General features: G+C 41.2%; 1 protein-coding gene across 1 annotated transcript; it reads left to right on the forward strand.

Moving 5' to 3' along the window:
• The first annotated feature begins 2,206 nt into the window (after positions 1 to 2,206).
• On the forward strand, positions 2,207 to 5,798 carry RAN (RAN, member RAS oncogene family). Its single transcript, XM_017647130.3, has 7 exons — positions 2,207 to 2,327; positions 2,903 to 2,948; positions 3,332 to 3,416; positions 3,495 to 3,620; positions 4,798 to 4,985; positions 5,128 to 5,298; positions 5,398 to 5,798. The coding sequence occupies exons 2-7, from the start codon at positions 2,913 to 2,915 to the stop codon at positions 5,440 to 5,442; spliced, it is 651 nt and encodes a 216-aa protein (XP_017502619.1). The 5' UTR covers positions 2,207 to 2,327; positions 2,903 to 2,912; the 3' UTR covers positions 5,443 to 5,798.
• The last annotated feature ends 18,778 nt before the right edge of the window (positions 5,799 to 24,576 follow it).

A 24,576-nucleotide genomic window follows, 5' to 3' on the forward strand; every position in this document is an offset into this window, starting at 1 on the left:
TTCCATTTCTCGGCTATTGTACATAGTGCTGCAATGAACATACGGGTGCATATGTCTTTTTCAAACTAGGCTCCTGCATTCTTAGGGTAAATTCCTAGGAGTGGAATTCCCTGGTCAAATGTTACTTCTATTTTGAGATTTTTGAGGAACCTCCATACTGCTTTCCACAATGATTGAACTAGTTTACATTCCCACCAGCAGTGGAGGCTTCCCCTTTCTCCACATCCTTGCCAATATTTGCTGTTGTTTGTCTTTTGGATGTTGGCCATCCTAACTGGTGTGAGGTGATATCTCATTGCGGTTTTAATTTGCATTTCTCTGATTAGTGATGTGGAGCATCTTTTCATGTGCCTGTTGGCCATCTGAATTTCTTTGGAGAACTGTCTGTTCAGCTCCTCTGCCCATTTTTAAATTTTTAATCCATGGCCTTTTTAAAAAAAGAAATAGAACACTGCAGATAAAGTGAAGGACTTCTATGACCCCTCTGCTCCATTGTGTCACACTTTCTGCTCTCTCCAGGCAACAGGGGTCTCAGTCTATATCCTTGCAATTAAAAAAAAATTTCATACATACACCCAAGAATATGGTTTTATGTGTGTAAGAAAATAGTAATTTATCTTCCATTTGCCCCATGGTCCCAAGCACATAAGCCGGAGAGAATTATGCCTGGGCTTGCGCCACCTTATCCCTAAACATCCCGACCCTCCCCCAAGGCAACAGGCCAAGCGGATCCACCACAATAAAAGGCACCACGCTGCTGCCCTCTCTCTCTCTCTCTGTCTCTCTCTTTGTCTCTGTCTCTGTCTCCCTGCTCTCTCCCTCCCTCTCTCTCTCTCTCTGCTGCTCTCTCTCTCCCCCCCACACCCTCCTCTGGGGTCAGCCACTCTCTCTTTTAGATAATAAAATCTCTTGCGTGGGCCCGTGTCTCCTGAGTCGTTCTGGGTAAGGAGGGTCGCGGCGAGATGCCCTTTCAATGTGTTTGTAAAAAACTTTCATATAAATTTCCTATATAATCTTATAAAATCATAATCATTGTAGACCATATAAAGCTATTATCACATCTTCCTGGAACTTTTCTCAACATTATCCTTTTGAGACATCGCTGGTGACAGAGGTAACTTCATTCCTTTGAGATGTGGTTCAGTAACACAGATTTGCACATTTCTCTATTGATGGACGTTTACGTAAGTTGTTTTTTGTTATCAGAATGTTTCAGTGCGCATTTGATAATGCCTCCTGAGAGTGTAACTCTGGGGCTTCTCCCTTGAAATGGAAATGGAAGTCTTGACTATGGTCATTTATCTGCCCTTTCAAGTTACACCTGGAGGCTGAGCTCTTGGTGCGACCTGTGGTCCTCTGGGACCCTCTGACTTGCGCTCCTCGCAGGCTGGGTCTCCACGGTTGTGACCACTTGCGTCGGCGGTTGGGGTGGGGGATTGATCCCGGGAGACTTGCACGTGCGCTGAGCCCTTGGCCGACCTTCCCTGAGGACTCGGCAGTCCCATCGTGCCGGTGGCTGTCTGCTCTGGCTGCGCGTCCCGTATGCCCTTTGGGGAGGGTCCACACTGTGAGCTGACGGGAACCCAGAGGCTGGCACGGAAACCCGGGCCGAATAGAAGTTTCCCCATCCTGCCCGCGGGGCCCGTCCGAAAGCTGCCGACCCCTCAGATGATTTGGGAGAGGCGGCTTTCAGGGCGGGAAAGCCCGTCCTTGCTTCTTTCACCCTCCGAGAGGTTCTGGTTGAGGCCGGGCACCCGGGAGTCGTGGGGGCCCGGGTAAAGACTCGGGGAGACAACGGGAACTCGGGATCGGATCCCGGGGTCGTGAGAGTTGGGGGGGTGGTCACAGGTGGGGTCTGCACACCCAACATGGCGCCTGCCAGCTGACTGTGAGACCCCGGCCAGCAGGAGCCGGAGCTTTGTGTGGGCCGCCCCCGCAGATTTCCCGCCCAAGGGCCCAGCCCACTCCACCCAGTTCCGTTACTGAGGCCACAGCAGAGCGCGCCGCCTCGCCGTGGGCGCATGCGCGCGCTGGAACCCGCCCTTCGGGCGGGCGCACGTGTCTCCGCTGCCGGCGTACGTGCGCGCGCTGGTCCTGCCTCCTGTGCCCGTCGAGCCGCAAACCTATTGCTACGCTCCTAGCGGACGCGTACAGCCTTCGGAGCAACCGGCGTACGTGCGCGTGCGCGCCGGGTCACGTGGGACGGCGCGGTGCCGTTGACCCGCCTTCCCGCGGCTCGCGCCGGCGTCGGCTGCGTCTCCGGGCATTTGAATTGCGCTTCCGCCATCTTTCCAGCCCTCAGACGGGCCTGGAGACGCTTCTGGAAGGTAGTAGCAGATCGGGCCGGCTGGCCGGATTGGGCCGCAGACTGGGGCCGGAGCCTGGGCCTGAGCCGGGTCGGGGCCGGGACAGGGCGCTCGGAGGCTGGGGAGGTGGACGGACTCTTCGCATCCCTGGCTATGGAGGTCGCGGGCTGGCGGGCGGGCCGGCGGCTAGATCCGAGCCGCTGTGGGCCGGGCGGGGACCAGGAACCAGGGACTGGGTTGGTGGCCTGGCTTGGGGCTTGCCCGGGGTCGGGGGCTGTGATGGGGGTCGGGGGACAGGTCGCGGGCAGCGTGACCAGGGCTTTCCGCCGCCCGGGCCTGGCCTCCCTGCGGCCTCCTCCCACCCCCCCCCCGAGCGGCCTCTCGTCGGGCGGGCGGGCGGCGAGCGGGCGTGCAGCCAAGACCGGCTCTGAGCCCCGGGTTGCAGCGCAGCGCGGCCCCGGCTCCCGGTCCCTTCTCGGTCTTTAACCCCCATCGGGTGTGGGCGCGCGCGGGACTCTCGCCTTTGTGGCCCGGCACGTGGGGCGGGTCCGGCCATGTGGCCGCGGCAGCAGGCCTGACCGCCCTGTGCTTTGCAGGAACATCGCGATGGCTGCCCAAGGAGAACCCCAGGTCCAGTTCAAAGTACGTACCCCTCGAGTCGGGAATGCGGGGGCACGGGTCAGCCGTGTCTCCGCGGCCTGCGGGAACACAGTTTCCGTCGCGGCCACATTAGCGTCCTCGAGCTGCATCGTCACCCGAACCCGGCGCCGGGTAGGGTGTCCGCCTCGCCCTACAGACGAGAAAACGGCACCATTTCGTCCTGCCGGTACCTGCCTTAGGTGGAAAGATAGGGCTGCTTCGGCAGGGCCTTTGTTTTAAGTGTGCTGCGGGACGGTTGAGGTTTTTTGTTTTTTTTTTTTTATTCCAATGAAAGGGGCGTCCGGAAAATCGCGACAGCTATGTGATTCTGGGATCCTAAAATGTTAGGCGTTTGGGATTTAGTTCAAAACTTTCTTTTCCAACAGCTTGTATTGGTTGGTGATGGTGGTACTGGAAAGACTACGTTCGTGAAACGTCATCTGACTGGTGAATTTGAGAAGAAGTATGTAGGTATGTGGGGGAAAATCGTCTGAAAATCTGTGTGAAGTGGTTGAATTCGTTGGCTAATTGGAAATGCTTACGTTTCAGCTACCTTGGGTGTTGAGGTCCATCCCCTTGTGTTCCATACCAACAGAGGACCAATTAAGTTCAATGTGTGGGATACAGCTGGTCAGGAAAAATTTGGAGGACTGAGAGACGGCTATTACATCCAAGGTAGGTATCTTGATTTGTGGCTGGACAGTTTTTAGGGGGTTTGCAGTTAGGTCTCCAAGGTGGTTTAGCCATCATCAGATCTGTTTCAGTAAACTTAATATTTTGTTGGGAATTCTGTAATTTATACTTGCTATCTCAGGGAATTGATCATCTCATGCAAGAAAAGGAAATGTGACATTTATCTTGTGACATTACCTTGCTTGCTGTGTCACGACGGTCATTTGGGGAAAAAACTGGTTTATATTGGGACTCATAATCTAAAAAATTGACAAGCTGTTGTTGCAGCTCAGTATTTGAGAACTTATGTATCTTTTGGTGGTTGTCCAGGATTATTTCTCACTGTCTCCATTCATGAGGCAATGAGCAGTTTGACCAGTTACTGGATCAGAGGAGATGGGTTCTCTTATCTTAAAAATGTTATTTTCCTGCTGACTTCTTTTTAATTGTGCTCTTCTGCAGTCTTTTTTTTTTTTTTTCAAAATGCTTGACAAAATTAAAATTATAAAGTAAATAAATGTTCTTTGTACCAAACAACAAAAAGATGAGTTTTAAAAATACTCATTTTTTTGGAATTTTACTGGCTTTTGCTTTGCTTAAGTATGTGCAAATATGTGAACGCCTCCCCCACCCCATTCCTTTGCTAAAAAACTGAAATTTGTATATAAAATTCAGTACATGTTCTGTGGCTTGTTCTCTTATTTATCATGGTTTTTCTTGCAGGACAGTATATACATATAGCCTTACCAGAGTTTTTAAAAACAGGCATAATTTATCCTGGTATATTTAGCCATTTAAGGACCTTTTAAGAAGTAGGTACTGAAACCTTCAGACTAGAGAAGACAAATTCTCTGAAATGCCAGTTTGTCATTAATCTGCTTTTTCTGGGTTGAGGCAGAATTAGTAAAGCATTATGGGGGAGAGAGTTGATATGGTAAGCTGCTCATATAAAATGGAGTTTTATTTTTTTTTAATTTTTAAAATGGGGTTTTAAACAATACAGTTTATTACAATGACTTAAAGTTTTTGGAACTGGAGGGGAGTCCTTGAACTTGAGTAGAGGGAGCTAGATGACCTTGAATTGGGACTGAGATTAAGTTCTCATCCACACCTCTCACCATTGTTCCTCTCTCCAGGAGATGCCTATGCATGTACTATTTACCATAAATTTTTTTTTCAGCCCAGTGTGCCATTATAATGTTTGATGTAACATCAAGGGTTACTTACAAGAATGTACCTAACTGGCATAGAGATCTGGTACGAGTATGTGAAAACATCCCCATTGTGTTGTGTGGCAACAAAGTGGATATAAAGGACAGGAAAGTTAAGGCAAAATCTATTGTCTTCCACCGAAAGAAGAATCTTCAGGTACGTTAGACATTTGCTGAATTACGACTTTTCAAGTTACAGGTTCATTAAAATGATTTTCTTTTAGCTTGGAATGTCCCTTAGAATAATCATTGTTTGAGAAACAGACTTTTAAAATTAATTTTACTTTTCTTTTAAACAGTACTACGACATTTCTGCTAAAAGTAACTACAACTTTGAAAAGCCCTTCCTCTGGCTTGCTAGAAAACTAATTGGAGACCCTAACTTGGAGTTTGTTGCAATGCCTGCTCTTGCTCCCCCAGAGGTTGTCATGGACCCAGCTTTGGCAGCACAGTATGAGCATGATCTAGAGGTACGATGTTTAAAGTTTAGTTAAGGCTCTTAGGTTTTGGCGTGTTGCATTTCTGACAGCTTTAATGTGGACTGTTGTAACTTCCATCTCTTCCTCTAGGTCGCTCAGACAACTGCTCTCCCTGATGAGGATGATGATCTGTGAGAAGAAAATGAAGCTGGAGCCAGCGTCAGAAGTCTAGTTTTATAGGCAACTGTCCTGTGATGTCAGTGGTGCAGCGTGTTTGCCACTTTATTATATAGCTAAGCAGAACATGTGCTTAATCTTGGGGATGCTGAAGGAGATGGATGGGCTTCGGAGTGAATGTGGCAGTTTAAAAAAATCATTTCTTTGGACCTGCATATTTAGCTGTTTTGGAACGCAGTTGTTTCCTTCCTGAGTTTCAAATATAAGACTGCTACAGTCACATCACAATATTCAGTGGTGAAGTCTTGTTTGTTGCTGTCATTCCCATTCCTTTTCGTTTAGAATGAGAATAAAGTTGTATTTCAAATATCTAAGCCAGCGAACTCATCCCTTGTTTAAAAAGTATTTTCAGACCACTAACGGAGAATTGTGCCATGTTAGTATTTAAATTGCTTTTACTATTACTTAGAAGTCTTATTAGGATAAATAATTCAGTGTTTCTATATTTTATATGTTTGACTCTAGCAAATGGTAAGGCAGGGTCAACAGTATTCTATTTGGTAAGTTGTTAAGAGGTGTGAATGTTGTCGGTACCACTAAGCTGTATCTATCTACCCTGCCTGCATTTTGACTGCGTAGTGAGACCTAGGGAAGAACTTTATGTGATCTGTCAAAATAAAAGTGGAATGTGTTTTAGGCATCTCAGATATTTTAAGAATTAGTAACTTTTATTTTATGGCACAGGTAACCATGTTCTAACATAGAGCTCTTCCAAGTTGGATGAAATACAAATGAGTGCAGGAACTTGACAGGGGGAATCTGTTTAAAATGAATATAAATTAATGTGTTTATTTGCATCTGTGTTACTGTTAAATGCTTAATGTAAAGTTGATACTTCATGTTTACTCACTGCTTTCTCAATGCTTTAAACATGTCGAAGATGAAGGATTTAAGTTTAACACACCACAGCTTTGATGGTTTTTTTCCCTAAAGGATTTTTGGGGGCAGTGGAAGAACAGACAAAGCCAGAAAGACAACAGGAAGATGGAGCTTAGAAAGGCATCTCAGTAAAGGTGAAGCAGACGGCAAGACATAGTTAAACTGTTTATCTTTGTATGGTTTCCACGTTCAGAGAAGAATTAGCCTGTTTTACCCCACTGACACTACTGTGGCAATTAGAGCTATTCTGCTCATATAAGTACTGCTGTAGTTCACTTTACCAAAGTTCTTCGATGTCCAATTATCCTTAAATGATTACTTTCTACTGGAAAGAGTCACTTTATAAGATATACGGAAAAATGGAATACAAAGGGTAGAATAAATTTCAGTTTAAGATTAAATAAATGTATGAATAGATTAATTTCAGGCTTGAAATGCTCTGTATAGTACATACATGCTATATTCAGGTCAGCCAGATTAGCAGTCTGAAATGTGAAATATTCCCGTTACTGGGATGAAACCTTTTATTCAGGTGATTTAATGACAAGGTATGTGCATTTATAACTATGTTAGACTGGTGAAAGTAACAGTTAAGTTTTGGGAGCTACTTCACCTACCTGTTTAATATGGGATGGGAGAGAATAGTAACTCACTGGAAGAAAAAACGGCTGCAAAATATATGGCTGCTTTTTTGCCTGGGTTTCCTATGTCATCTCTAGCACTTGCTATGGGGAAGCAGTAGTTAGCATTACATGCGGCATGTGTTTCTACCCAAGTTTTAGAAAAGAGGTTTTCCCCTTAAACTTGAGATCTTGGTGTCTTAATGGGGAAGCCTTGAATTGTAAGCCTTATTTTAAGTCATTCAGCTAATGTAAACTAGTAATAGTGTATTACAGCAGATTCTGCAAGAATAAGCATTACTTGGTATATACAGATAAAATATGGAGCATTTGTTTCGTACCTGGATAGTATTTATCCTGTTGGTTGAAATACTTCATAATAAAGGAAAATACAGGGCCCTAGTAGTAGTTGGTAAGGATAGAAATTTTTGAGAAGCATTTTGTGATGTGCTGTGTCAATGTAAAACCCTACAGAATGGGGTTTTACTGCTACTAAAACACCTATGAAAGGGCAGGGAGTTCCAAAAGTTACATTTCCAAAGTAATGATTTCCTGGGTGATGACATGGTACCTGAAGTAACTTGAAAATTTGTTTTTTGTTTGAAAATACTGCCTTATTTTAGAAAATCATGTTGAGCACATGGAATGAAGAGTAAAATGGGTTTGGTAGTTGTATAGGTGGGAAAACATCTTGATACCTTAAGCTGTGTTCAGCCTGCAGGTACCTGTCTGAAAATGAGTCTAACCTTAGTCTCCTGGGCAGGCAGACAGGTGGGCATGGTGCTAACAAGGACAGTAACTTTTCCCATGCCTTTTAACCTCACTTGAAGCTGTATTGGGGAGGAAAGACGGGTGCCTGGCCACTAACCCTTGCTGCTAAGGACCCTATTCAGAAGGCAGATCTGATCAGGTCTTGCTGGTGAGACCGTTGAAGTGTGGCCAAGTCCTTCCAGAAGCAGTGCCATGCTGTGCTCACTGGGCGTCCTCACTGCAGCTCTGCATATTCTCAGAGTGCTTGCCTTCTACTGAAGGAAGTCCTACTTGTTAGGTTCTTTAACTTTGAGGTCTTGTGTTGGTACTGGAGACTGCTGGATTTCCTCATCCCGGTCAGCCATGGGTGCATTTAGGGTTGTCTCCCTTAATAGTCTGATTGCCACAGGGCAGCATCATGTCTTTTTGCTCACTCATGGCCCTAATTCTTAACAAAATTTTATGTGTAACCTTGAGGAGGGAAATAACGGGGGGGTAGGAGAGGGGCAGAGAGTATTTATTACCGTCATAGTCTATTTTGAAGCGGTGTTTCCCTCCTGGAATCTAGTTTGCGCTGTCTTCCCCATTTATTCAGATTGCTTTCTTTAGAGGAGTGTGGAGAGTGGACAGTTAGGACCTTGCTAGGTGTGTCACTGAAGTGAAGTGATGCTGTCAGGAGGTCCTGGGTCTGTGATGCCGTATGGTCAGCCCTGGGAAGTGGCAGTGGGACCTTGGCTTAGATTAGCTTTTCAGCTCCTGCCTTTAAGAAGCAAAATATAAACCATTCTGGTTAAGCTATCATTTCATAACAGTTTGTTCTTAAATCCTGGACTGTGTTCAGGAGTGTTGTGCCCATGAAGCTTTCATCCTGGGAGATGCACGATGACCACGGAAGTGCCAAGATAGAGTTAGCACAGCTATGAAAGCTTGCCAGGAATCAAGTCTGAGGTGCCTGGGAAGGACAGAATTGGAGGAGGAGGAATAAATGCAGGCAGAGACCTTGGGGTGAGAAGGCAGAGGGGTGGGCTGGTGTTGGGGCATGGTGGGGTGCTGCCCGAGGGTCAGAGCAGCATTTTAGAGAATGGGCTGCACAGGTGCTTGGGGACGAGTAACAACCCAGCTTGGTTCCACTGAAGTCCATCCATGCTACAATATTGTGGCAGAGGAAGGGTGACAGCACAGTTATGGCAAGCCCCCCTGTTCACTCAACACATCTTAGCAAAAGCTTGGCTGTGTGGATTTCCACTGAGTGCCAGGCAGCATCTTGCGTTCACCACTTCCCCCCTCATGAGGTGTAATCCACAACTCAAGTGTGTATACTTAGGTGTTCGACATGATGTTTTGATACATGTGAAATGGTAACTGCAGTCAAGCTATTCAACATATCTGTTACATCAGTTATTTTTGTGTAGTAACGTTTTAAGATCTAAGATTTCAAGCACATGACAGTGCTCATAACTATAGACACGCTGAATGTTAGCCTCAGAACTGACTGGTCCTGCATCCCTATAACTGACCAACATCCCCCTCTCCCCATCTCCCAGCCCCTGGCAACCACTCCACTCTCCTATGAGTTCAGCTTTGTCTTTCTGTGTCAGCCTGAGCATAGTGTCCGCAAGGCTCATCAGTAGTGGTGTGACCGGATTTCCTCCTGTTATGAGGCTGAGCACTTGGATAGCTATACTGCATTTTCCTTATCCATTCATCTGTTGATGGACACAGGCTGATTCCACATTTTGGCTGTTGTAAGTTTGTGTCTCAGACAAGGGGATAAAACATTCTGGTGCTTCTCTGCGAAGGGCAGAGACTAAGCTGCATCGCCTCCAAGTTGACATGTACATGGATCTAATGCTTAGTTACAACACTGTTCAGTAGGCGAGAGGTCACACTGGTGGTCCTCTAGGCATGAAGGTGGGAGACCATAATGTGAGGAAGCCTAGCCTGCAGTGAGTCAACGGGCAATCTTGGGGTAACATTTGCTTTTTGCTTTTTATTTCCTTACATTTTTTTCTTACTGTTTTCCCCCATAGTAAAAAAAAAAGTCACTTCATGTAGTAAGAGTTCAGGGATTTAGACAGTTAAAACACATAGTCATCACATTTTCCTAGCACTTAGAAGTACCCGTTGTTGATGTGTGTCATGTCCTCCAAATGTTTTCCCAGAGGGCAGGATTGTGCAGTGCAACTTCAGCTTGGAGACATGGGGGCCTCATGAGCTGGGAGCGGTCTGTGGGCCTTCTGCATCCTGGTTTTGACAGTCTAAAAAAACTGACCGGACAACCCAAGACTTTGAGCTTTGGTTACATATCTGATGACACTAAGGAATTTTTCTTCATTGCTTTGGTGAGATAAGTTTTCAGAAGTTTCCTCTTGCAAAGATATGAAAATGTCTGCAATGAAAGGTTACTGATAGGACCCCACGCTTTAGCTGTCACCGAGGGCATCGGCTCCACCATTTCATTCGGGGATTGCAAAGTGGTGGCTTCCTAATCCTCTCACTCCTCTGGAATTAGCTGTGAGTCTTTCATGAAGTGTCATCAACCATTTGGGTGCCCTAAAAAAATAGACCATATGGACCAGCCGAATAAGTACCAGATTCCTGTCCTCCGTTTTCTGAGTTGGTTGCCGCCCTAGCAACCTCAAGAAGTGACCGCTGAGATCTTTTTCTTAGTCATAGTATTACATACTCATATTTGGTGTGCTTCAGTATATCTCATTATTTTCCTTTTTGATGGTTGAATTGTGCTCTAAGGAGCACAGACCCTCACGTTAGTTTCCTGTGTCATTTTGATAGGACCCTTTTCTCTTTCAATGTTTTGCTTACAGACCTGACAAAATATCCTAGGGCCATCGCCTGCGTTTCCTACTCCAGACCTTGTGTCAAGAGATCTCCCCAGGAAGACCTAGAGAAATGCTACTGAGGGACCAGAATTTGGGTTGTTGGGGAATGCTGTTGGTTACTACTTGTCATTGCTCCTAGCTTTCAGGTGACAGAGATGGCAAATAAGTATTTTCTGAAGAAAAATCAGCTCGTACTGTGACTCAATTACAACTTAAGAATATGCTGTTTTTACTTTGATTTCATGTTTACATCTTGTTTATGCTGAAATTTTGTTTTTTAAGTTAATATGATTAATTGCTTTATCCTACTACATATCACAGATCTAGAATAGTGATACCAATATTACCACTTAGGACAAGAACACCAAATGCAGTTTATGATTTCAGTATGGCATGTGTTTTGTTTCACACTCAGAGTATGCAGTCAAAATACAAGGCTTTAAAATCATTTGAAATAATTCTCCTTTCTGTAGTTACACCACCAATTTGGTACAGAGTTTGGTTCATTTATTTCAGTCTCTTTAAAGGATCTTTTGGTATCTTATGTCCTTTTTTTTTAAGGGGGGAAACACAGCTCTAAAGCCAAAACCAGGAAAGGAATTAAATTAGTAAAGATCTTATTTCTGTTGCTTCCCCCTCCTCATAGAAAACTAGTTTATCAGTAATTAGTAGGTAACTAGTTTATTGTTTATCATTCCACTTTCAGAAGATAAAACCGCATCTTTTTATATATTTGAAAATGTAAGCATGTGTGTGGTTTGTGTGAGTGTGGGCAATGTATGTTTATATTCCCCTTACATAAAAGTTTACCTACAATATATACTCTCCCAAGCTTTGATGTATCCTGGACACACTCCATAGCAATGTAAGATGTTTTGCATTTATTTTTATAACTTCCTAGGTAGATATTACATTGTATAAAATAATTATTATGATATAACACCAGTATCGTCAAGCAGGCCTCTTAATGGATATGTTATTTCCAGTCTTTGGAAAGAAAGTCTTGTGCAGATATGATACTGGAGTGTTGTGCCCAAGCATCTGGAGCAGATAAGTAGAAATGGTTTAGGGGCCAAAGGGTAAAGGCAACTCAATTTTGCTAGATACTGCCAAATTCCTCCACTTTCGGAGCCAGCAAATTTCATTCTGTTCTGTATTGTACTCTGCATTGTATTTTGTTCTGACCTTTAGGAGTCATGGCAAATTTCATTCTGTTCATTACTGTGTTCAGCATTGTATTTTGTCCTGGCTGCAGTTTTTAAAACATTATACATCTTTAAAAATTTCACACAAAAATGTAGATTCCACCTTGAGAAATGAACAGATCTGGGGACACCCCATTCCCACATGGAGGGAATGGGTTCTCTGGGCTATCTCAGCTCCCACTTTTGACAAGTTATGCGTATTTGCTTATCCCCGGCCCAGGCATTGGTGTGTAGGCATTTGAATTTGTGAATTCTGGGTTTAAGTTGTACTTCATGGTTTTAAACTTGCATTACCTGTGAATGAGACAGAAAATGTGTCTGCTCTGAAAGTACATCCATTTGGGGGTGTGTGTACATAGAGAGGATCCAGCTCAGTTTATACAGTTTTATGTAACATAGAAATCAACCTATTGTTAAATTTGTAAATCTTTCTCCAGGTTTTTTTTTCTGTTATTTTCACTGTACAGAAATTGGGTGAGGTTTGAAATAGAACCGTCCCCTTTATTTTAGGACTTTTACCTGTATTTTAATAAGAAGCTAGCACAGAGGGAAAGGTATTTTCATAAGTTAAGGCAGGAGTGTGTGGAGCCTGGGCCTGACCTTGGAATCCAAATCAAGAGTCTAGATTTTTATGACAAACACCTGAAAATTGTCATAGGAGGGAGTCTGAAGAGGACAAGCATGGAATGGTACTTTTGGTGGCACCGTGATCACTGAGATGTTGAGAAAGATGCAGATATGACTGGTTAGTGACCCTTTTGAAATTACATCACCAAATATTTTGTAACATCAAGTCCTTACAATACCCCAGTTTTAATAAAGCTCTTTAATGTATATCCTTATTATCTGAGAATGATTGGTATTAAAAATAGCCACTTGAAATAAATCTGCTTAAACAAGGACCAGAATTTCAGATTAAGGAACAAGAAATGATTAGGACTTTATTTTGAAAAATGAAACAAAATTATGACAAGTTTTATATTTAATGACATTGAGCTTATGATTGAAATTGTATGCTACATCTTGTAACAACCAAAATAGAATTGCATTAATTTAGGAAGAACACAATTTGTATGGCAGAATTACAGTATCTGCTTCAATTCCACTTGATTTTCACAGCATAATCATACAGTTTTTCTATAAAAATGTCTGGGGCCTTCATTAGCCTTCCAGTATTCAAATAAGAACACTGGCCTTATTTGTTTCCTTCTTCAATTTTGGCTGGTTAAATTCCAGATTCCTGTTTCTTCATATCTTTACATGAAATTTGGGCAGCTCATGACTTGTATCCGATTTATCAAGTCTCGCAGGGCTTGCAGTCTCTGATTTTACTACAATTCCACCAATCAAAGAGTGCCAGAATCAGACCAGAGATGTCTGACTCAGACAGGCAATGACAGGTGCACATGTGAAGCAGGGAGATGTTTAGGAGTAACTTCACAAATGGTCGTTAGGAATAATAATATACTTGGATGACTTTTGCCTCCTACTGCAACCTCAGGAATATCGGATGATGAAAATGTGCTATCCTTCATTGGATTCTCAGAATAATCCTATTAGCCAGCCATGGCTACATAGCAGGCGCCCGGTCGTGCACAGTGCATCTGTCATACCTGCAGGCCCAGCGCTATGATGGGTGCTCTGGAGAGACTGATATTCTTAGATCTATCGACAGTGTTAACATACGCACACCTTCTCTTTGCCTCTTAGGATTCAAATGGCTATTGCCTGGTGTTAGTGATTTCTTTCACCAAACTCAAGCAAATAAAACTCAGAAAGGACAACCCAAGTGTGCAGTGCTGGGACATGCCATATTTTGAAAATTGAGCCTGCAGTTTGTACAACTTGATGCAGTAGCTATATCCTAAAGATTATAACTGTGATAAACTAGTTTTGATTTAAGTTAAAATTTAACTCAATTTCCTCATAGAAGGCATACCTTGGTGTTATGTATTAGTGGTGATAATAATATACATGTAATATACTAATATACAATAAAACAACTAGTTTTTAATAGCACATACCTTGCTGATATGTCACTTAATGTTTGTAACAATCCTAACTGATCCCTGCTCTTATTTCCTCAAGAAATGGATGTATGGAAGATAGATACTAAATGGCATGTCTCAGCTATGCAGGAGTAGAGTCAGGACTTCAACTCAGGCAGTCTGCTAGATTTTGAATTATAATACACAAGGAGCAACCTTAACTTTGCCCCTGTTCATTGTCAATATGTGTTATTTGCTGATTCTAGGAATTTACTGTAAATCATTTTATGTTTGAGCTAATTTGGAGAAAGAGGAAAGAAAATACATTAGATCTAGAAAGACATGCGTTGGAAACTACATGAAGTTAATGAGCTCAATTCTTTCTCCCATAAGTACTGATTTCTTCCAAGATTTGTGTCAACATTCATTCAGGTTGCTGTGGTTACCAGAAGGGTGGGAGTGGCCAGATGGACAAAGGGTAAGTGCAGCCCTTCATCAAGAACCCACATGGTGGTGAATTTCCTTGGACATTTTACAATACCAGTTTAGCTGCCACAATGCCTAGAGTTGACATACTTACTAATTTTCCATTTTAAAATTCAACTGTGGACAATAACAAATGAATTGTATGTCATTTAGGTTTCAGGGAAGACTATCAGGAATTATTTTTAAAGAAACTGCTCTGGTGATGAGAGAAGTGAATTATCCTCTCGATCCCAAGTTACATGGAGCTTTAAGTCTTCAGAAAAGGGCCAGCAACCTTTGCTCTTAAGTCATTTTCATCAATCAACTCACCATTTATTGTAAAATTGCAAAATTTTTATTATGGAAAATTTCCAAACCTACAGAAAAGAGATGAGCGTGCTGAATCTTACTTAGCTTCATTTGAATGTCAACAATTAACAAATACTCATATAAACCATTTTCACAGTAAATGTTACCTCATGACTGTATATCTAAATAATGTTTCACAAGCCTGGAAATTATATCTCAGGCATATGGCCTGTGGATTTCTTTACTGCTCTAAAACAGGGCTCTGTTTTTCTCTCCTCAGATGTCAAGAGGAACAAGACAAATACAAAACTGAACTTGAAATTCATTATTTCTACCTTAAGTATACTTTCAATTTTAAAAATTCCCTTTTTAAAAGAGGATATCCACATTTCTGATGTGTATGCATTTTTCCTAGTAAAGGGCTATATAAACATTTGTTTTTTTGAGAAACAAGTGGTATTTTTGACTTGCTGAGAATTTTCTTAAGAATGAAAATCACCATTTTTTGATGGTACAATAGTAAATGTCAAGTATTTTTAAAAAGCCAGACCTTATATCAAATAATAAGAGCCCTTATAAATTCACATGCTCTGCAACAAGCACCTCTCGCACCTCATGGTCGTTCTGTGCCTGCTTTCTCATGCACTTTGAGGAAGTTCCCTGTTTTATTTTCTTGCCAGCCTCCCACCCAGATAACCCAAAATACCCAACTGGTAAAAAAAAGCTTCCTCCATTGTCATACTGTGTGTGTACAGATTTAATAAGATTCTGGTCCTTTGAGTTTGAACAGGGGATGCATAATACATCATCTGGTCCCCAAAAGAAGAAGCACCAAAAGGGGTTTGGGAGCATCCACCTGCCACAGCACTAAGGTGTGGGCTATTATTATTAATTTCTTACTATCCTGCCATGAATTATTTGTGTAAACAAACCAGATGGACTCTTATGTTTCTACCATTTAAAAAACCCTACAGTAGTTAGCTTCTTAAGGCAATATTCACTTTGCTTTTTCTGCATAGCAGCATGTCAGATCACACTGTGTATTGTGGTCTCATGCTCCATAAACGATTGCATGGCACGGCAGCTGTATGGATGCAGCAGTCCTCTGGCGAGGGAGTTGGGGTTGTTTACGGTATTTCACTGTTCAAACAGTGCTACGAATATATCCTCGTACGTGTGTTATTTTGTGCATGTGCACTGTTACCTGCAAGATCGGTTTCTAAAAGTGGAATTGTGGGTTATAGACTGACTTTGGTAGTGATTGCTGGTGTGCCTACCACCGCCGTGCACCAGTCCACATCCCCAGGGGTGGGTCTGAGCCTTCCCGTCTGCCCATGGCTTCAGTAATTGCGTGTGTCATTGAACTTGTGTGGTTTTCCCATTGTGAGGACTGAAAAAGGGTAATTAGGTTTGTTTGTTTGCATTGCTCTTACTATCAGTGTAAGAAGGGACCGCTTCTGAAGTATAGGTGGAATAGTACAGTGCGTTGCCTTTTCAGATGGCTTCTTTCACTTAGTGATACACTTCAAGCTTCCTCCTGTCATTTCATGGCTTGATGGCACTTTTCCTTTTAGTGCTGACTGTCTGGAGGGACCACTGTTAATTGATCCATCCACCTACCGAAGGACATCTTGGTTGCTTCCAAGTTTAGGCAGTTATTGAATAAAGTTGCCCTTAACATCCATGTGCAGGTTTCATGTAGACACAAGTTTCCAACTCCTCTGGGTAAATAACCAAGAAGTGTGATTGCTGGACTGTACGGTAACAGGTTTCATTTTGTAGGAAACTGCCAAGCTGCCTTGCAAAGTGGCTGCACCATGTACATCCCTACATCCATCGTAGGAGGATTTTCCTATCACTGCCTATGCTGATACATCAATCCTTATGAAAGCAGCGTTGTTAAATTACATTTTCTTTGAAAAATAAGTATTTCACTTAAGTCTTCTAGTTTATGTTCTAGACTTAATCAAATTGTTCCCTCTAGTTTTCTTTAATTTTGTTTTTCTGCAAGTAATTCTATTTTAGCAGTCCTTATTTTACATTTGAACATTCTCTTAAAAATACAAGTTACTTAAAAATACAAGTTCTTGGACTTTAAAGATAGATCTCACATTCTGTTTCTTAAATGCTTGATGTTTAGTTTCGTTTTTATTAGTTCCTTTCTCCTTGCAATTATTCTGATATTTTTCTAATTCCTTTAATTTCAGCCTTAAGTCAAACACTAAAAAAAAAATTATTTGTTAACAAACTGTCAGACTATATGTGTATATGTGTATATATATATATATATATATATATATATATTTTAATTGTATGATTCCATTTATATGAAATATCCAGAATAGGCAAATCCATAAAGACAGGGAGATTAGTGTTTGCCAAGTGCTGAGGGGGAGGCTGGGAAAAGGGAGTGACTGCTAATGGGCACAGTTTCTTTTTTTTATTTAAAAATTGTATTTATTTATTTATTTTTGTTTGGTATCATTAATATACAATTACATGAGCAACATTATGGTTACTAGACTTCCCCCATTATCACGTCACCACCAGATATCCCATTACAGTCACTGTCCATCAGTGTACTAAGATGCTATAGAATCATTACTTGTCTTCGCTGTTGTGTACTGCCTTCCCCGTGCCCCCGCCACATTATGTTAATCATAATGCCCCTTCTTCCCCCTTATCCCTCCCTTCCCACCCATCCTCCCCAGTCCCTTTCCCTTTGGTAACTATTAGTCCATTCTTGGGTTCTGTGAGTCTGCTGCTGTTCTGGTCCTTCAGTTTTTGCTTTGTTCTTATACTCCACAGATGAGTGAAATCATTTGATACTTGTCTTTCTCCACCTGGCTTATTTCACTGAGCATAATACCCTCTAGCTCCATCCATGTTGTTGCAAATGGTAGGATTTGTTTTCTTCTTATGGCTGAATAATATTCCATTGTGTATATGTACCACATCTTCTTTATCCATTCATCTACTGATGGACACTTAGGTTGCTTCCATTTCTCAGCTATTGTAAACAGTGCTGCGATAAACATAGGGGTGCATCTGTCTTTTACAAACTGGGCTGCTTCATTCTTAGGGCAAATTCCTACAAGGGGAATTCCTGGGTCAAATGGTATTTCTATTTTGAGCTTTTTGAGGAACCTCCATATTGCTTTCCACAATGGTTGAACTAATTTACATTCCCACCAGCAGTGTAGGAGGGTCCCCCTTTCTTCACAACCTCACCAACATTTGTTGTTATTTGTCTTTTGGATGATGGCCATCCTTACTGGTGTGAGGTGATATCTCATTGTGGTTTTAATTTGCATTTCTCTGATGACTAGCAATGTGGAACATCTTTTCATGTGTCTGTTGGCCATCTGAATTTCTTCTTTGGAGAACTCTCTGTTCAGCTCCTCTGTCCATTTTTTAATTGGATTATTTGTTTTTGTTTGTTGAGGTGCATGAACTCTTTATGTATTTTGGATGTCAACCCTTTATCGGATCTGTCATTTATGAATATATTCTCCCATACTGTAGGATGACTTTTTGTTCTATTGATGGTGTCCTTTGCTGTACAGAAGCTTTTCAGCTTGATATAGTCCCTCTTGTTCATTTTTGCTTTGGTTCTCTTGCCTGGGGAGATATGTTCATGAAGAAGTCACTCATGTTTATGTCCAAGAGATTTTTGCCTATGTGTTTTTCTAAGAGTTTTATGGTCTCATGACTTACATTCAAGTCTTGGATCCATTTCAAGTTTACTTTTGTGTATGGGGTTAGACAGTGATCCAGTTTCATTCTCTTACATGTAGCTGTCCAGTTTGGCCAGCACCATCTGTTGAAGAGGCTGTCATTTCCCCATTGTATATCCATAGCTCCTTTATCATGTCTTAACTGACCATATATGTTTGGGTTAATATCTGGATTCTCTATTCTGTTCCACTGGTCTATGGATCTGTTCTTGTGCCAGTATCAAATTGTCTTGATTACAGTGGCTTTGTAGTAGAGCTTGAAGTTGGGAAGCAAGATCACCCATGCTTTATTCTTCCTTCTCAGGATTGCTTTGGCTATTTGGGGTCTTTTGTTGCTCTATATGAATTTTAGAACTATTTGTTCCAGTTCATTGAAGAATGCTGTTGGTATTTTGATAGGTATTGCATTAAATATGTAGATTGCTTTAGGCAGGATGGCCATTTTGACAATATTACTTCTTTCTCCCCAAGAGCATGGAATGAATTTCCATTTGTTAGTGTCTTGTTTAATTTCTCTTAGGAGTTTCTTGAAGTTTTCAGCACATAGGTCTTTCACTTCCTTGGTTAGGTTTATTCCTAGGTATTTTATTCTTTTTGATGCAATTGTGAATGGAATTGTTTTCCTGATTTCTCTTTATGCTAGTTCATTGTTAGTGTATAGGAATGCAACAGATTGCTGTGTATTAATTTTGTATCCTGCAACTTTGCTGAATTCAGATATTTGATCTAGTAGTTTTGGAGTAGATTCTTTAGGGTTTTTTATGTACAATATCATGTCATCTGCAAATAGTGACAGTTTGACTTCTTCCTTACCAATCTGGATGCCTTTTGTTTCTTTGTTTTGTTTGATTGCCATGGCTAGGACCTCCAGTACTATGTTAAATAAAAGTGGGGAGAGTGGGCATCCCTGTCTTGTTCCCAATCTTAAGTGAAAAGCTTTCAGCTTCTCGCTGTTAAGTATGATGTTGGCTGTAGGGTTATCATATATGGTCTTTATTATGTTGAGGTACTTGCCCTCTATACCCATTTTGTTGAGAGTTTTTATCATGAATGGATGTTGAATTTTGTTGAATGCTTTTTCAGCATCTATAGAGATGATCATGTGGTTTTTGTCCTTTTTGTTGATGTGAATGATGTTGATGGATTTTCAAATGTTGTACCATTCTTGCATCCCTGAGATGAATCCCACTTGGTCATGGTGTATGATCCTCTTGATGTATTTTTGAACTCGGTTTGCTAATATTTTGTTGAGTATTTTTGCATCTATGTTCATCAGGGATACTGGTCTGTAATTTTCCTTTTCTGTGGGGTCTTTGCCTGGTTTTGGTATTAGAGTGATGCTGGCTTCATAGAATGAGTTTTGGAAGTATTCCCTCCTCTTCTATTTTTTGGAAAACTTTAAGGAGAATGGGTATTATGTCTTCTCTAATTGTCAGATAAAATTCAACAGTGAATCCATCTGGTCCAGGGGTTTTGTTCTTGGGTAGTTTTTGATTACCAATTCAGTTTTGTTGCTGATAATTGGTCTGTTTAGATTTCCTGTTTCTTCCTTGGTCAGCCTTGGAAGGTTGTGTTTTTCTAGGAAGTAGTCCATTTCTTTTAGGTTATCCAGTTTGTTAACATATAGATTTCCATAGTATTCTCTAATAATTCTTTGTATTTCTGTGGTGTCTGTCGTGATTTTTCCTTTCTCATTTCTGATTCTGTTTATGTGTGTAGATTCTCTTTTTCTCTTAATAAGTCTGGCTAGAGGCTTATCTATTTTGTTTATTTTCTCCAAGAACCAGCTCTTGATTTCATTTATTTTTTTCTATTGTTTTATTCTTCTCAATTTTATTTATTTTTTCTCTGATCTTTCTTATGTCCCTCCTTCTGCTGACTTTGGGCCTCATTGGTTCTTCTTTTTCCAGTTTCAATAATTGTGACTTTAGACTATTCATTTGGGATTGTTCTTCCTTCTTTAAATAGGCCTGGATTGCTGTACACTTTCTTCTTAGAACTGCCTTCTCTGCGTTCCACAGAAGTTGGGGCATTGTGCTGTTGTTTTCATTTGTCTCCATATATTGCTTGATCTGTTTTAATTTGGTTATTGATCCACTGATTATTTGGGAGCATGTTGTTAAGCCTCCATATGTTTGTGAGCCTTTTTGCTTTCTTTGTACAATTTATTTCTAGTTTTATACTTTTGTGATCTGAGAAGTTGGTTGGTAGAATTTCAGTCTTTTTAAATTCACTGAGGCTCTTTTTGTGGCCTAGTATGTAGTCTATTCTGGAAAATGTTCCATGTGCACTTAAGAAGAATGTGCATCCTGCTGCTTTCAGGTGTAGAGTTCTATAGATGTCTATTAGATCCATCTGTTCTAGTGTGGTGCTCAGTGCCTCTGTGTCCTTACTTATTTTCTGTCAGGTTGATCTGTCCTTTGGAGTGACTGGTGTGTTGAAGTCTCCTAAAATGCATGCATTGCATTCTATTTCCTCCTTTAATTTTGTTAGTATTTGTTTCACATATGTAGGTGTTCCTGTGTTGGATGCATAGATATTTATAATGGTTATATCCTCTTGTTCAACTGAACCCTTTATCATTATGTAATGTCCTTCTTTATCTCTTGTTACTTTCTTTGTTTTGATGTCTATTTTGTCTGATACAAGTACTGCAACACCTGCTTTTTTCTCCCTATTGTTTGTATGAAATATCTTTTTCCATCTCTTCACTTTTAGTCTCTGTATGTCCTTGGGTTTGAGATGAGTCTCTTGTAAGCAGCATATAGATGGGTCTTGCTTTTTTATCCATTCTATTACTCTGTGCCTTTTGATTGGTGCATTCAGTCCAGTTACATTTAGGGTGATTATCAATAGGTGTGTACTTATTGCCATTGCAGGCTTTGGATTCATGGTTACCAAAGGTTCAAGGGTAGCTTCTTTACTACCTAACCATCTAACTTTAACTCACTTATTATGCTATTATAAACACAGTCTAATCATTCTTTATTTCTCTCCCTTCTTGTTCTTCCTCCTCCACTTTTTATGTTAGGTGTTTTATTCTGTACTCTTTTGTGTTTCCCTTGAGTGCTTTTGTGGATAACTGATTTTATTTTTTATCTTTAGTTAGTATTTGGTTGGTCTGCTTTCTTTGCTGTGATTTTATTTTCTCTGTTGACATCTATTTAGCCTTAGGAGTACTTCCATCTAGAGCAGTCCCTTTAAAATATCCTGTAGAGGTGGTTTGTGGGAGGTAAATTCCCTCAACTTTTGCTTATCTGGGAATTGTTTCATCCCTATTTCAAATTTAAATGATAATCTGGCTGGATACAGTATTCTTGGTTCAAGGCCCTTCTGTTTCATTGCATTAAATATATCATGCCATTCTCTTCTGGCCTGTAAGGTTTCTGTTAAGAAACCTTACCTTGATGAGTTTTCCTTTATAGGTGAACTTTTTTCTCTCTCTGGCTGCTTTTAATACCCTGTCCTTGTCTTTGATCTTTGCCATTTTAATTATTGTATGTCTTGGTGTTGTCCTCCTTGGGTTCCTTGTGTTGGGAGATCTATGGGCTTCCATGGTCTGAGAGACTGTTTCCTTCCCCAACCTGGGGAAGTTTTCATCAATTATTTCTTCAAAGACACTTTCTATACCTTTTTCTCTCTCTTCTTTTCTGGTACTCCTATAATGCAAATATTGTTCCATTTGGATTGGTCACACAGTTCTCTTAATATTCTTTCATTCCTAGAGATCCTTTTATCTCTCTCTGCCTCAGCTTCTCTGTATTCCTGTTCTCTGATTTCTATTCCATTGACAGTCTCTTGCACCTCATCCAGTCTGCTCTTAAATCCTCCCATTGTTTGTTTCATTTCTGTTATCTCCCTCCCAAATTCATCCCTTAGCTCTTGCATATTTCTCTGCAGCCCCATCAGCATGGTTATGACTTTTATTTTGAATTCTTTTTCAGGAAGATGGGTTATACTGGTCTCACTAGGCCCTTTCTCTGGTGTTTGAGTGATTTTGGACTGGACCAGATTCTTCTGCCTTTTCATGGCAATAGAAGTGATTGCCGGCGAGTGGCATATATGTCAGCTGGGAGAGCAAAGTCCCTTCCTGCTTGCTGGTCACCTTGCCCTTCTCCACTGCTTGTGCCAGTTAACCACAGACAGGGAGCAGTCTCTGGGTTAATCCCCTGTGCTGCCATGGCGGGGTGGCCCTCAGGATAGCCCAGGGCACTGCTGGGGGTCACAGGCGCATGGTGTGTGTTCTCCTATGAGAATGGCACCCTTTTGTGCCTTCTGGACTTTGCGCTGGCTTCCTCTGCCTGTGCTGGGCAGCTGCATGCAGGGGGCAGCCTCTGGGTCTGGCCTGGTTAGCTACGTACTGGGAGAAGACTCTGTGTGGTTGCTGTGGGTGGGGCTGCTCCCCAGCTGGTCTGCAGCAATGGCAGGTCAGCCAGTTTGCTTACAGTGCTGGTGGGGAATGAACTTCCGGCTGCTTATTGCCGTGAGGAGCTTCCGAGCTGCTTTGCCACCTGGGCTGTTAGGGACCTGAAGTTCCTTAAAATTCCCAGCCTGCTGGGCTGAGTGTGCCAGGACGATTTTGCCCACCTATTAAGCCCTTGCTCCTTTGAGACTTTTAAAGCACCCACTTTTCTTTTGTCCCAGGGGAGCCGGCTGTGGGGACCTGCTCGCAGTCTCCATCTTGGATTTTACTTTCCCATTTCTCTCATATCCAATGAGTCTGTGCTCCCCGTACAGATTACTAGGGCTGTTATTTAGCAGTCTTGTGCTTCCACTCCCTCCCCACTCTGATTCTTTTCCTCCCGCAGGTGAGCTGGGATGGGGGAGTGCTCAGGTCCCATTGGGTCACAGCTTTGTATCTTACCCTTTTCATGAGATGCTGAATTCTCACAGATGTAGATGTTGCCTGGCTGTTGTACTGTATATTCTGGTCTCTTTTTTAGGAATAGTTGTATTTACTGTATTTTCAAAATATATATGGTTTTGGGACATTTCTGCTGCCCTACTCTTGCCGCCATCTTGTGCACTATTTCTAAATATTTTTATTTAATGCTTTAGTTGGTTTCCATTGTTTCTTATGTTTTAGAGTTGTCATTTTCTATATAACATGCAAATTTATTTTGCGTTAACTCTTTAAATATATATGAGCTATATTTGAACAGTTTCCAAGTGGTGATGTTTTCATTTCCCACTTTATTGAGGTATAATCAATATATAACATTATATAAATTTAAGGTTTTTCTTTGATACACAGATATATTGCAAAATGACCACAATGGTAGTAAACACATCCATCACCCTACGTGGTTTGCATTCTTGTTGTGGTGAGAAAACACTTAAGATCTACTCTCTTAGCAGATTCCAAGTACACAAGACAGTATTGTTAACTATGTTCACCGCACTGTACATCAGGCCCCCTGAGCCCATTCATTTCATAACTGGGAATCCATAACCTCTGACTACCTCCCTGTTTCCCTCACCCCAAGCCTCACTTCTCTGAGTTCACAGTATTTATTTTCCTGTTTGTGAAGATGTTTCATGTCCAATAAGATACTACATTTAAAAATTTATCTTATACTTTTAACTTTATTTTTTAATTTTTAGACAAGTGGAATGTTTATTCTCAATTTTAAGTTTTAGCTGGTAATTGCTAATATACAGAAAAGAATTTCTTAATTATATTTATCTTTAATCCAACTGCTTTAACACAGTTTTATAAGTCTTTTGCATTTTCTGAGTATCCAATCACATTTAACAAAAAGATTGTATCATTATGTTTCTAATATTTATATTGATTATTTTCTCATATTTTTGAATATCCTGGAACCAATCAATTCAAATAATAATGGCAATTCTGGACATCAATGTCTTGTTCCTGATTTTGAAGGAAAAAATATGAGTAATTACTGTTTTAAATGTTCTTTGGCAAATGGTCTTTGGCAAGTAATTTTTAACATGTTTAAGAACTTTATTTTTATTTAGGAATGGTCACTAAATTTTAACAGTTGCCTTTTCAGCATCTGCTCATAATAATTTGTTCCCTACATTGTTTGATGTAACTTTAATGTTGACAGATTTCCTACTATTATATAGATGATTGCAATATTTCTGGAATAAACCCTGCTTGGCCAGTGTATTTATTTGATGTGTTCTTTCTGTCAGTTTTTGTGTCTGTATTCATAAGGGAGATTGCTCAGTAGTTTTCTGGTTTTATATTACCATTATCAGGCTTTGGTGCCAGGGTCTGAGAGCAGACCTGTGCCACCCCCATGTGTGTCTGTGTGCCCGTGGACCAGTAA

This window comes from Manis javanica, chromosome 15, assembly GCF_040802235.1.
Source record: "Manis javanica isolate MJ-LG chromosome 15, MJ_LKY, whole genome shotgun sequence".
Classification (NCBI taxonomy): domain Eukaryota; kingdom Metazoa; phylum Chordata; class Mammalia; order Pholidota; family Manidae; genus Manis; species Manis javanica.